Here is a 13,750-nt window from a genome sequence, read left to right on the forward strand (position 1 = left end):
AATGCAGAAAATCATCAGACCAGGGATCCCAGACTGATTCATTACTGCATTAATTACTCATTTAAATACAGGCTTTGTTGTTTTTAAATAAGATGCACAAAGTTCCCTGATTTTCCAGGACTTTCTCTTCCCGTTTTTAACTCCACAGCCTGCAGAAGGAACATTTTCACGGCAGCAGTTTGAGCGCTGCTTCCACACAGATCACAGACGAAGGTCATTTAGTAAAACAGCTAAAACAAAAACAGGTTTCAGACCACATGAAGACGATGTTGTTGAAAAAAGGTAGAGCTTTAATCAGCTGGTAAATTTCTCCACACGGTTCATTAGAGTGACTGACGGAGCAAAACCACCAAACAGAACAACAACAAAGCAAAGTCCAGGAAAATAAAGGAGTTTAAGTGAGTTCATCAACTATTTATGTCCACGGTTTGATCCACAAGTAGAAAGCTGAAGTCCTGTGAGTCCAAACATCACATTTGGCCTCAATAAAACACAATTCTGACTTTATTGTCTTTCGCCGTCCACTCGTTTGAAATTTAGCGTTTTCTCCTAAACGATGAACGTCGTCAGAGACCTTAGAAAAGTTTGATGGTGATGAAAACGGTTGAGTTTCTTAAAATCTACACACACAAGTCACATAATAATAATAATAATAATAATAATAAAAAAAGAACATAATCGTGTATAAAACTGTTCTGTATGAAAACAAACTGATGCAAAAGGAGCTCCGAGCGTTTTCCTCCGTGACGGCGCTGCAGCGTCGGAGCTGAACTCTTCTTCAGGTCTTCATGTGATGAGCTGTGAGGGGACACGGAAAGAAACACCACGTGACTCGGACACGTCAAAGAGACACGTCTGCGCCTCTGTGGCCACAGGAAGTCCACGAAAGGCAGGATGAGCGGACGTCCGGACGACTGAAAACTAATGAGCTCGGAGACGCTGTCACACAAACGCATGTTAACGCATGTTTGTCACAGGTTTCATTAATTTCCCTGTTCTGAGAGGCTGCAGTCAGTAAAGCAGAGAACATTTTCAAAGAGGTATGATGTCACTGATGATCAGCAACATGGGAACAAAGAGAAACACCACAACACTTAATGTGAGTCAGAATAACGGGACTGATATCAGGAAAGAGTGGTGGCAGCTGACGATCAGCGATATTAACTTGGTCTGTTCCAGGTTTCTTCCTGTTGTTAAAGGGGAGTTCTTCCTGTTGTTAAAGGGGAGTTCTTCCTGTTGTTAAAGGGGGAGTTCTTCCTGTTGTTAAAGGGGAGTTCTTAACCACGGTATATATTATATTCTGCTATTTAATTTTCTTGCTATTTAATTTTCTAATTCTTTAAGTGTTTGCTTTTTGTCTGTTTCTCCCTGAGCTGCTGTAACAGCAAATTTTCCCCACTGAGGGATCAATAAACGATATCTTATCTTATCTGAACTTTCCTCCCTCGTTCAGAGTCAGTCAGAGCTTGATAACTCCTCCCTCTTCCTCCTGCTCTCAGTCTGAAGATGGGTGGGACCAACAAGTTCAGATCAAACAGGTTTTCAGTGACGAGGAAGTGAAACTCAGACAGTCGTTGAGTCTCTGAGAGGTGAAATGGCGCAGAAAGGAGTCCAGCTGGACCGTGAAACCTTCTCCTGTTCGATCTGTCAGGACGTCCTGAAGAATCCGGTGACGACTTCCTGCGATCACAACTACTGCATGCGCTGTATTAGAGCCCACTGGAATAAAGAGGAGGATGAGAAGAGGATGTACAGCTGCCCTCAGTGCAGGCAGACGTTCACACCGAGGCCTGTCCTGCTGAAAAACACCATGTTAGCAGCTTTAGTGGAGGAGCTGAAGAAGACGGGACTCCAGGCTGCTCCTGCTGATCACTGCTACGCTGGAGCTGAAGATGTGGCCTGTGATTTCTGCACTGGGAGGAAACTGAAAGCCCTCAAGTCCTGTCTGGTCTGTCTGGTGTCTTACTGTGAGCAACACCTGCAGCCTCACTATGAAGTGGCTGCATTAAAGAAACACAAGCTGGTGGAGCCGTCCAGGAAGCTCCAGGAGAACATCTGCTCTCGTCACGATGAGGTGATGAAGATATTCTGCCGCACCGATCAGCAGAGTATCTGTTATCTCTGCTCTTTGGACCAACATAAAGGCCACGACACAGTGTCAGCTGCAGCAGAGAGGACTGAGAGGCAGACAGAGCTGGAGAGGAGTCGCCTGAACATCCAGCAGAGGATCCAGGACAGAGAGAAAGACCTGAAGGAGCTCCAGCAGGAGGTGGAGGACATCTGCAGCTCTGCCGATGAAGCAGTGGAGCACGGCGAGGAGACGTTCACCGAGCTGATCCGTCTGATGGAGAGAAGGAGCTCTGAGCTGAAGCGGCAGGTCAGATCCCAGCAGGAAGCCGAAGTGAGTCGAGTCAAAGAGCTTCAGGAGGAGCTGGAGCAGGAGATCAGGGAGCTGAAGAGGAGGGACGCCGAGCTGGAGGAGCTCTCACACACAGAGGATCACAGCCAGTTTGTCCACAGCTACAGATCACTGCCAGCTCTCAGAGAGGACACACACTCATCCAGCATCAACATCCGTCCTCTGAGACACTTTGAGGACGTGACGGCTGCTGTGTCAGAGCTCAGAGAGAAACTACAGGACGCTCTGAGGGACCACTGGACAAACATCTCACTGACTGTGACTCAGGTGGACGTTTTACTGTCTCAACCAGAGCCCACGACCAGAGCTGGATTCTTAAGATATGCTCGACAGATCACACTGGATCCAAACACAGCTTATAGAAATCTGTTATTGTCTGAGGAGAACAGAAAAGTAACATTTGTGACAAAACAACAGTCTTATTCTGATCATCCAGACAGATTCACTAACAGGTTTCAGGTCCTGAGCAGAGAGAGTCTGACTGGACGTTGTTACTGGGAGGTGGAGATCAGAGGGTGGTGGTGGTTTCATGTAGCCGTCACATACAAGAGCATCAGGAGAGACGGGAGAACAAAAGACTCTGGACTTGGACTCAATGACAAATCTTGGTCGTTGGATTGTGACACAAACAGTTATCAGTTTTATCACAACAGTGTCCAAACTCCCGTCTCAGGTCCTCGGTCCTCCAGAGTGGGGGTGTACCTGGACCACAGAGCAGGTGTTCTGTCCTTCTACAGTGTCTCTGAGACCATGACTCTCCTCCACAGAGTCCAGACCTCCTTCACTCAGCCGCTACACGCTGGAGTCCTGATTTACAGTCCTGGATCCTGTGCTGAGTTCATGAACCTCAGACAGTCAGAGGTGGTTTCAGGGACGCTGGGTTAGATTCTGTGATTTAATTCTTCAGCTCATTCTGACTTCCTGTTTGTTGCTGAGAGCCGACTGTTGTGGCCTTTCTTTACCTGAGATCACCTGTCAGTCAGACGTCGTGGGCGGGACTTTGACGTCTCCTCTGGCGGCCGACGATCAGCAACATGAACTATTGTCATGTTTTTCACTGTCACCTTATTGATCATTATTAGTCACAGTCCTGCTGTCAGCTCTACAGTTGATCTTATTATTATTATGGCTGTTGATTGGTGTGCACCCCCCCCCTCTGAGCCTGGGTCTGTTCCAGGGTTCTGCTGTTAGAGGGGAGATACTGCTGTTAAAGGGGAGATTTTGCATTTAAAGTTGTGTTTCTGCTGTTAAAGGGGAAGTAGTTCTGTTAAAGGGGAGTTCTTCCTGTTAAACGGGAGTTCCTCCTGTTAAAGAGGGGTTTCTGCTGTTAAAGGGGAGATTTTTCATTTAAAGGGGAGTTCCTCCTGTTAAAGGGGAATTAGTTCTGTTAAAGGGGAGTTTCTCCACTTAAAGGGGAGTTTTTGCCATTAAAGGGGAGTTCGTCCTGTTAAAGGGGTGTTTCTCCAGTTAAAGGGGAGTTCTTGCTGTTAAAGGGGAGTTCGTCCTGTTAAAGGGGAGTTCTTGCTGTTAAAGGGAGTTTGTCCTGTTAAAGGGGTGTTTCTCCAGTTAAAGGGGAGTTCTTCCTGTTAAAGAGGAGTTTCTCCTGTTAAAGGGGAGTTCTTCCTGTTAAAGGGGAGTTTCTCCAGTTAAAGGGGAGTTCCTCCTGTTAAAGGGGAGTTTTTGCCATTAAAGGGGAGTTCCTCCTGTTAAAGGGGAGTTCTTCCTGTTAAAGGGGAGTTCTTCCTCCACTGTGTCCTAATATAATCTCTGCTGTTTGCTCGTGTTCTTGAATCCTTAATGTTGAATTCCTGAATCTTTGGGTTTCTGAATTAAAGTCTCCTCTGATGAACAACATGTCTGATTCCTGGATTTCCTCCATGTTTCTCCAGTCTGAAGTCTTTTCTCACTCATTCTGCTTCACTGACTTCTGGAACCTTCTAGCTGAGGTCGGACACATTTTAGGGACATGAAGAAGAAGAAGGTCCTCCGAGAAACGACGTCACCAGAAGAAGAAGCAGCAGCGTTTAGAGCTCAGAGGGTTAAAGCAAAGAGCTCCGATCAGGAGAAAATCTGAGACACGAGGATCAAAGAGGATCAGTTAACACCGAAAACACTGGTTCAGATTCAGATCTTTACACTTTTAGAGAAACCCAAAAGAAAACTGTAGATCCTTGAATTTCTGTCCCACTTTAATAAAATCATCCCGTACTGTAATTTGAAGTCGAGTAAAAATATCACTGAACACGAAACTATTAGAGGACGGAAGAAACGGGACTCAGGCGGACTCAGCGACCCGGCTTCATCTGAACGCCGCGACGGGCGGAAAATATTTCTAAAAACAGGACGACAGTCGCATGAACTGTTCGATTTCTTATAACTTAAGGACTTTTTGAATAGTTGAAGACCGTCTGTAGTTTTGATGTAGTTTGGCGGCACAAGGAAAACGGTCAGAAGTTCAAAGTTCACCAGTAAATAACTCTGACATGGATCCACTGAAGTGAGGAAAAAATGACACGGGATCCCTTGAAGGAAACGGCGGTAGTTTCAGTCTGTACTCATGAACTGTGTGTGTGTGTGCACTCACAGATTTGACGGTCTGTTTGATGTAGTCCTTCTTGCCGGTCAGGTCCTGGTCTGGGTACGTGTCAAACACCTAAAAACACACAGGAAGGAAGGAAGAGCGGTGTTATTCTTATTTCAGAGCACGACAGATTTATTTCTCTCCGCGTCGACGGCCAGTCCGTCTCAGGCTCCTCACCCTCTGGCAGATCTGTTTCATGGTCATCTCCTCCAGGTTGGCCTCCTTCAGCAGACTCTGCACCGTCTCCTTCAGCTGCTCGTCGGTCGGAGCTTTCTTGATCATCTTGATGAGCGGCTCGTCGTCGTCCGAGCCGTCCTCTGCTGCAGGACAGAACAGAGGAGGAGACGCTCCGTCGCATTAACAAACTGAGACGTCCGTCACAGGCCGACACACACCATTCAAAATATAAGATATTCTTTACACGCAGTATAAAGGAGGATAAATCCCATGTGAGACGAACCAAGTGACAGTAATCTGTTGGTGAACTTAGTATAACTTGTATATTTCAGTCCCACGTTGGTTCAAATAATAGAATACAAACACAAAAAGGTTGCATTGAACACAAAATGTGCTCTTTCCAACATACACCTGGAGGTAAACAGCATCTTTACTTTGGTCACACCGTCAGCAGCCAAAGCTTCTGAACAAAAGGCTGAATCGTCTCCATTCACCTGAGCAGCTCCGACTGGCAGAGCCTCACCTGTGTTGGTGTTGGTTTTGCTGTTGCTGCTGCTGTCGGCCTTCTTGGTTTTGGCGGTGGGTTTGGCCGGAGCCGATTTCTTCTTCTTGGGCTGTAAGAAGACAGACGAACTTAACAGGGAAGCTTTAAAGAGCAGAAAACAGGGTGTGAATAAGAGTAAAGCTCTTTTAAAATAAATAGATAAATAAAAAGGTTGAATCCAAACGGACACCACAGCTCAGACCGCTGCTTCCCTTTAACTTCTGAGCCATTAAAGTGTTTTACCCTCTCGTCAGCTTCACTGTCGGCGTCGGACTCTGACTCGTCTGAAACCTCCTTCTTCGCCCTCTTCTTCTTCGCAGGAGGACCCGTCTTCTTCACTGGCGTCCGCTGTCTTTTCGCCGGCGCCGATTTCTTGGGAGCCGACTTCCCTTTGCCCGACTTGGATTTGGGAGACTGACAGAGAACGTTTTGTGGGTTAAAACCTCCAATGACACCAGTTAGACTGTTTTCTATCAGGAACCAACACTTGTCTTCATCAGTAATCACTGCTGACTATTTTCTACATAAATTGTTTGGTATCATTATTTGAAAAATGATTTAAATCATTCATCAATTAACACAATAGTTGCAGGTTGATTTTCTGTTGATCGGTTAATGGTTTCAGCTCCTGTTGGGATTTATCGGAAGGGACACAACGATTCCTCACCTCGTCATCCTCCTCCTCCTCCTCCTCCTCCTCCTCCTCTTCCTCTGAAGACTCCTCCGACTTGTCAGACTGGTCGTCCTCTCTCTCCGACGGTTTTCCTTCTGTGTCCGACCCCTCGGCCTCGGCCGAAGCCGCCGCCTTCTCATCCTCCTCCTCCTCCTCGTCTTCGTCGCTGCTGGAGTCCATGACGATGGCTTTGGACTTGCTGCCCGCTTTGGACTTCTTGGGACTGGACGACGAGCTCCTGGGTTTGGGTTTGCTCTTCTTCTTGGCCTTGGCCGTCGAGTCGTCGCCCGACAGCTTTTTCTTCGATTTCCTCTTCTTCTTCACGGGCAGCCGCTGCCGAGGAACACACACAGCTTCAGACTCTGAACTGTGAAGGATGAAGAGCTAAACTAAAACTTCCCCAGTCGACAAACAAAGGGCCACAGAAGAGCAGCAACAACCCTGGACCTGCCCCATTACTCAGGCTAACAAAACAATGCTTCCACTACAAAAATATGTCATTTAAATGCTTTAAAGCCCGTTTGGTTTGGGGGAAATCTCCAGCAGCAGTTAGCAGGTGGCTGAAATGGAAATAAGAAAAGAACAAAACTACAGTAGATCAGATAAAATATAGAAAACAGAAGAATTTAGTGCTTCAGGCTGGAGGCAGAGGAGATACAAGCCAGTTTTAAGTCGATCGTTTGTCAAAACCCTTAAAAACTCAAAAAGGCTCAATAGAGAGTTAATAAAAACACGACTCCACCTTCTCCAAACACATATTCAAGCACTTTTCAGGCATTTTCAAGCTTTTCCAGCAGCTTTGGTGTATTAAATCTAAATTAAATCCCATGTCTTTACCTAAAAAGCAAATAATTCAGTCACATAGCAACTTTTTGTATCAATGCAGAGAATTTCAAGCATGTTCTTCAAAATCAAAGCACTTTTCAAACCTTGAAAAACGCCACGCTAAACATGTTCAGGGGTTTGTCTGAACGTGTGAATCATATAAACATAATGTTCACTCGTGATGTTCTGCAGTCGCTCTCAGAGGCTGTTCTCACCTCAATTTACAACTTTAAAGTCATAAAAAGCCATAAAATAAAGAGACAAATGGTTTTTATGGCGAGGAGGAGTAAAGGTGAAGGACTTCTGCCGTTATCTCTGACGTACGTCCAAAACTTCACTTCAAACTGTTAAATCTACAAACCTATAAATGTTCACCTGAACAAGCAGCACAACCACCTCTGGCCTCTGGTCGCCTCCTTCATTTCTTCTTCTGTAGTTCCTGCTATAAATCCCCTTTTCCACCAATTACTCCCCTTTGAATAGTGGTCGCTGCTAGCTTAAAGCTGTGGCAGCCTAAGCTAACTTATGTTTTGTGTATTTGAGTGTTTGTCCTGCTTGGTTTTTTTAGCTCCATGAAGAGATCTCAGTGTCTCAGCTATTCCCTGTCAGAATGACGCGTCAGAGCTCGCCGCTCACCTTCCCGCTGTTTTTTGGCGCGATGAGGAAAGTCAGGATCCTGTCGACCAGATCCGAGTGGGTTCCTTTCTTCTCCAGATCCAAAACCCCACAGACGACCTTCAGCTTGGTGTTGGTAAAATTTGAATTCCTTTTATTCAAAAAGAAAGAAAGAAAAGACTAAATCACTGTGGTCTTTCTACCTCTGAGAACAATCTGTGCTCCTCTCTCACTGAGAAACAGGTTTAAGACTCAATCAAGACGATTTACAAGCTGATATTTACACAGCGTAAACTTTAAATCACGTGTAAACAGACTCCAGTAGATTTAAACCCCTGAATCTCATCGGACTTACTCACTGCCTGCTTCTTTTCGAGCAAGAAACCAAAATGGCTTCCTCTTCTGTCTCTGTTGAATCGGAGCATCTCTGCCTGCAAACTTACTTGAGGAGTTTGTCCCGTTTTCTGGTGTACTGCTCGCTGTCGGCGTCAAAGGGGAATCCGTTGAACAGACGCAGGTTCTTCTTTAAGGTGGCCATCTGACAAAGAAAAGGACAAACCATAACCTGGTGGAAGAATTGTCACTGCAAATGTGTATTTCTCAGAGCAGGAGGCGGGAACTCGACAGCCCTGAAAGAAAACGACAAAAAGCAGCGACCAGTCAATCTGAACTACAGCAGAAAAATAGTTCTCCTCCTGCAGAAGCTCAGTAAGTCATTAAACTTCACTCCAGGCTCGGCTTCAATCGATCTTCATCTGTATAAGAAGTGTTACCTCAAGAGACACCCAACGATCCAAGGATTTAAGAATCTGCACATGAGCAGCGTTTAATTAGATTTAAGCAATAGAAGTAAACATCAAATGTGAAAATACAGGCGCATTCCTCTGAGTAAATACATTTATTGTCCGTTTAACCCTCAGGCGTCACTTTGATTTACTACCCTCTTGAGTCATTAAGGACAAAAATGTCCGCTTCCTAAAAACTGCTATAAAAACTAAATGGCTGATTTTAGTGGTGAACGCTAAAAACCACAAGTTTGACTATTTTTCTCTAAAATGAAACCCTAATATTGCAGAATGCAGGATTATATGTTGTCATGGCAATGCGATTAAAAAAAGTGGTTTGAATGGGAGTCTATGGGACATTTTTGTCATCTAATGACTCAAGAGGGTAGTAAATTTTAAATCTGATGCTACACAAAAATGAATAATGCATCAGAGTCAATATTTTGGCTAATCTTTGACATATCCAAGACTGATAAAAAAAATAAATAAACCCCCCGGCCCTCTAACATTTGTTTCATGGAAAATAACCCAGTTTTTGTGATATCAAGTAATCAAACTGGCATTTAAAGGGTTAAAATCCTGAAAATTGTTGAGTGTTTGGTAGTTTCGGACACGTCTGAAGTTGTTTAAGAGGTTTATGCAAAAAAAGTAGAAAAAAAATATTATTTTGTTAGTTTTTATAGCAGTTTTTTGGAAGCGGACATTTTCTTCCTTAATGACTCAAGAGGGTAGTAAATTTGTTTCACAGTTTTCTATTACAAATATTGTGCCTTATGCACAAAAACAGCCAAAATGGCGGCCAAATGAAAAAAGGGAAGATTTGCTCAGATGGGCAAAAATGTCCACAGTGGTGCTTGAGGGTTAAGATGACATTTTAAATGATATTAATCACTAATCAGTGACACAGTAATCCCGTCTTATTATTGTAAATGTATAGTTTATTGTTTAATAGTTTAAACTTGGCTGTTAAACAATGAGGAAAATGTCTGTCAGGATGAATCCAGTCTGCTTCAGACGGACGATCTTCACTTTTTACAGCTCGTCTTTTGTCCAATAGTAGGTGGAGTTAATCATCTAGCGCCAGTGTTTCCTCCACATTATTTAGTGCTGCTCATATTTATTATATTTTTGAATCTGTGAGGGGATCAGACGATGCAAATTGCCGGTTCAACGAAGCCCCGGAGGGAAAAGAGTTCAAGTTAAAAACCAGGAGAAAGTAGTTCACGCCATCCAGACTGAATGGTGTTAAAAGCAGTTTTGTTTGAACTCAATAAAAAAATATAGGAGACCTTCCCAGGCTGAATTTAAACCTCTTTCATAACTTTGAAGGGCTTTTATTAGTTAATGTGAATGTAAGGCTTTTTTAAAGACTGTCGCCGCCCTGTTCCCTTTTCAACCATGTCACCATGGCAACGGCACTGCCCAACTTCACCCAGTACGTGAACTGTTCCACCAGAGAGGAGAGAGAGGACCCTGGACTCACCTGATTATTATTATTATTATATAATACGGCTCCTCACTCTGAGTGTACATGTTGTTATATATTATTATTATTATTATTATATAATTCAGCTCCTCACTCTGAGTGTACATGTTGTTATATATTATTATTATTATTATTATTATATAATTCAGCTCCTCACTCTGAGTGTACATGTTGTTATATATTATTATTATTATTATTATTATATAATTCAGCTCCTCACTCTGAGTGTACATGTTGTTATATATTATTATTATTATTATTATTATATTATAATACAGCTCCTCACTCTGACTGTACATGTTGTTATATATTATTATTATTATTATTATTATATTATAATACAGCTCCTCACTCTGACTGTACATGTTGTTATGTCATTATTATTAGTAGTGGTATTATTATTATTATTATTATAAGACTCTGGACTCACCTGGTGCAATAATTTACCTCTGTGTAGTAATTTGTAATAATAATTTGTAATAATAATTTTTTATTCATACTTTTATATATTTATATTTTTTCCTTTTGTGTTTGAAGTTTATTCTTATTCTTTTGGAGCAGTGTGTAACAAAAAGCAATTTCCCCCTGAGGATTATTAAAGGAACTCTGATTCTGATTTCACAGGTAGAGACCTCAGACAGACGTGGGCGGCTTTGTGGCGGGGATGTTCGTACCTTTCCCGGCCTGTCGAACAGGATGGCGTGCAGAGGTTTCAGGTCGGCTGGCTTCATCTTGGTGATCTGGTAGCCGGTGCGTGGGATGTCCCCTAACTTATCTCCACTACCTGCAAACATGGGACAGTTTTAATGAGCATACCTGCTTATGCCTTATACCGTCTGCGCTACACGACCAGAGAGAGGACTGAGAAAAGGGGCTGTGGCGTTCCCTTTTTAATCATGAGGTAGAAAACCTACAACACCCAGAATGCACTGGGCTCAAAATGTGCGACTCTGTGATGCTGAAAACAAAAACACCAGTTAAATATCTACCGTCTCCGATCTTGAGCTTTTCCTTTTGCTTCGGTGCCTGAAGATCGAGCCTCTCGACCGTCTTCTTCGTCCTCTTGCCTTCAATGATTTCGCCTGCAGCTGCAGAACGACAGAGACGATTAAATCCAAAACCTGACGGCTTCTTTTACTCGACAAATCGAGCAGCAGCAATCCTGAAAGTACCGCCAAAATAAAACACTGACATTTATTTTAGTACTTTATACTATTATGACAGTACACACACACACTACTATAGTTTAGTTTATACTCTGATATTTCTTTTCATATCTTAGATTCTAATTTGATTTTGTTCCACTTGAAATACAGAAACACGTCTGCATAACATCTGTTTTGTATGAAATGTTTAATGTGTTTACCCCTGTTCAATAAACATTTAATAATAATAACAGATACATTAATAAGTCTGGTCCAGTTCTTAGTAGTAACAGCAGACTTAACAGGTGACAGCACTCTGTGTGTATGACACAAGGAGTAAACCTTCTGCTTTGCTTTACCAGATATTTTGGAGCGGCTTTTGTTCGGACTCGAATGGTCTTCCTGCGACGTGTCCCGCTGGTCCTCCACTTCCTCCTCCGACACCGCAGAGCTGTCCATCGCTTCCTCCGCCACTTCACTCATATCTGCACTGCGTCAGGCAGTCTGCGTTTCACTTTATCCTAGCAGGAGAGAGATGTTTATATTAGTGTAAATGCTAAATTTTCTTTACATTAATTGATCTGTACAGTGTTAACTTGCTGAATAGCTGAATGAACATCTCACAAAGGGCTCTAGTAATAGATTAGATTCGATATTGTTTATTGATCCCTCAGTGTGGAAAGTTTGTTGTTACAGCAGCTCAAGGGGAAAACAGACAAATGCACACGGTTAAAGAAACAGAAAATTAAATAGCAATAAAATAATATACACAGAGAAAACCTATATACACAAAAACCTAAGACAGCATGTGAGTTTTTTCACTTATTTAAGAATTTGTATCATCTATCATCATCAGCATCAAGTCAAAATCAAACCTAGAAATTAGCCATTTTAATAAAAACAGGCCAACTGATGTAAAGCCTGACTGGTGCTGCAGATCCTTCACCAGCAACAGCATTAAAGACTGATAAACATGGTAGTTATTGTAGTTTGGTGCATAAGAGGTATGCCAAAGAGTAACTTGGCTTTTAGTAACACGTTGCACCTTAAAATCAGGCATTGGGAACTCATGTTTTGGCAGGCAGGAGCTTTTCCCCATAAAAACGACAGAATTTTGAATGGGGTCTGGCAGCTTGCACCAACAGCTGAGGCTGACCACTTAAACTTTTTCTCCAACTTGTTTTTCTGAGTGAAATAGGAGTGGGAGGCCTGTCCGAGTTTGTTAGGAAACGCTCCCCTAACTATCTTAACATATTTAACACGTCCTCTGCGCTGTTTGGGGTCTTTATCCCTTCACAATAAAAGCCGGTGCGGATTGGCGCGCTGTAACTTCACAATACCCCTTTAAGCTAGCTGATGTGAGCGCGCGCCGAGGCTCGGCTATAAACCGAAACTCTCCACAGCCGCTTGTGCGCCACCCTGCAGTGTTCACCGGTTAGTTGCGCGCTGTTAACTATTAATGTTTTAAAATAAAGCAGAAAACAGGCGTTAACGTTAGTAACAGGCAGCTAGCCACTGCCTGCTAACACCAACGTTAGCTACCGTGATGTTGGATGCTTTCTCACAGCTGTGTGTGTGTTTAAATGGAAATAAATAAGGGTAAAGTTCCGGCACACATGTCACCAAATGTCCAAACTCTCTCTTGCTGGCGTTCAGAGGGGAAAGTGTTAAAGTTTACCTTGTTACGAACCAGAGAACTGCGTCCGAGCCTCATCTGTCAGTTTCTTGTTTTTAATTTCATGATGGCGGTTTCTCAAGGGGGCGGGGATAACTGCCGCGGCCGCACCACTGATTGGTCCAGGGGCTGATGACGTTTTTCTTCTTCGCGTTGTTTAGTGGTGGGTCGAGCCCGTCAACTTCCCCTCAGCGCCCCCTGCCGGTCACACTGTGGACGTGTCGGCGGGGCGAAAAAAAGGGGGGGTTTTGCACTTTGGCGTGTGATAATGAAAGTAAAACTAAATTAAATTAAAATAAATGAACGGCGACAGGATGAAGAGAGGAGAAAACAATCTGAATTTCTTGTTGTAATGGCAAGCATCACAAACCTTTATCTCTCTGTCAGGTGTGTTTGCTTAGGAACATGTGATTAATGTACAAAGGTGTGCATGATTTGAGATTTATACCTTTGAGTTTCCACTTTTACCCAAGCGAGCAGCTTTGTGACTTATTTGCATCCTTGTTTTTGTCGAGGGTAATGTTTGGGTATACTACACGTTCTTATTTGATGTAGTTTTATTATGATGATTGGTTTTCGATGCAGCAATTCCCTTAATCCAAGACAGTTTTTCTCCTGTGGGTGACAATAAAGTAACCTTAAACGCATTATTCATTCAGGGGAAGACAAAAATGTGGTTGACTGGTAGATTAAACACTTCAGCAAGCAAAGTTGATGTGTGTTCGAGGTGACTTTTCCATTTGCACCTTTACAGTATGTATGTAAATACACTGGGACTCATTTATTACTTACTAACTCAAGCCAAATAAGCAGTGCATTGTATTT

At 43.2% G+C, this 13,750-nt stretch overlaps 2 protein-coding genes across 3 annotated transcripts; one reads left to right on the forward strand and one right to left on the reverse strand.

Moving 5' to 3' along the window:
• Positions 1–289: 289 nt before the first annotated feature.
• On the reverse strand, positions 290–12,990 carry dek (DEK proto-oncogene). 2 transcript variants are annotated; one of them, XM_070836043.1, is made up of 12 exons: positions 12,929–12,990; positions 11,610–11,771; positions 11,095–11,193; positions 10,780–10,889; positions 8,278–8,372; positions 7,856–7,985; positions 6,389–6,727; positions 5,965–6,135; positions 5,701–5,791; positions 5,178–5,320; positions 5,004–5,072; positions 290–798 (listed from the first exon to the last, which is right to left on the reverse strand). In XM_070836043.1, exons 2-12 carry the CDS (start codon positions 11,731–11,733, stop codon positions 787–789), a joined length of 1,383 nt encoding a protein of 460 aa, XP_070692144.1. In that variant the 5' UTR covers positions 11,734–11,771; positions 12,929–12,990; the 3' UTR covers positions 290–786. The 2 variants fall into 2 exon arrangements, with proteins under 2 accessions (XP_070692144.1, XP_070692145.1); XM_070836044.1 differs by having other exon boundaries at positions 11,610–11,764; positions 12,929–12,978.
• Positions 1,579–4,260, forward strand: LOC139205739 (tripartite motif-containing protein 16-like). The gene has a single exon (XM_070836033.1). It carries the CDS (start codon positions 1,595–1,597, stop codon positions 3,302–3,304), a length of 1,710 nt encoding a protein of 569 aa, XP_070692134.1. The 5' UTR covers positions 1,579–1,594; the 3' UTR covers positions 3,305–4,260.
• Positions 12,991–13,750: the final 760 nt, after the last annotated feature.

This window comes from Pempheris klunzingeri, chromosome 8 (genome assembly GCF_042242105.1).
Source record: "Pempheris klunzingeri isolate RE-2024b chromosome 8, fPemKlu1.hap1, whole genome shotgun sequence".
Taxonomy (NCBI): Eukaryota; Metazoa; Chordata; class Actinopteri; order Acropomatiformes; family Pempheridae; genus Pempheris; species Pempheris klunzingeri.

Excerpts from the sequence above, each read along its gene's own strand:
- LOC139205739 (XM_070836033.1), top strand. The coding sequence starts at position 1,595 with ATGGCGCAGAAAGGAGTCCAGCTGGACCGTGAAACCTTCTCCTGTTCG.
- dek (XM_070836043.1), bottom strand. The coding sequence starts at position 11,733 with ATGAGTGAAGTGGCGGAGGAAGCGATGGACAGCTCTGCGGTGTCGGAG. Across the intron at positions 6,136-6,388 it reads AGGAGGAGGAGGATGACGAG|TCTCCCAAATCCAAGTCGGG; the intron begins GTGAGGAATCGT and ends GTTCTCTGTCAG. Across the intron at positions 5,321-5,700 it reads CAAAACCAACACCAACACAG|CAGAGGACGGCTCGGACGAC; the intron begins GTGAGGCTCTGC and ends TCTGTCCTGCAG.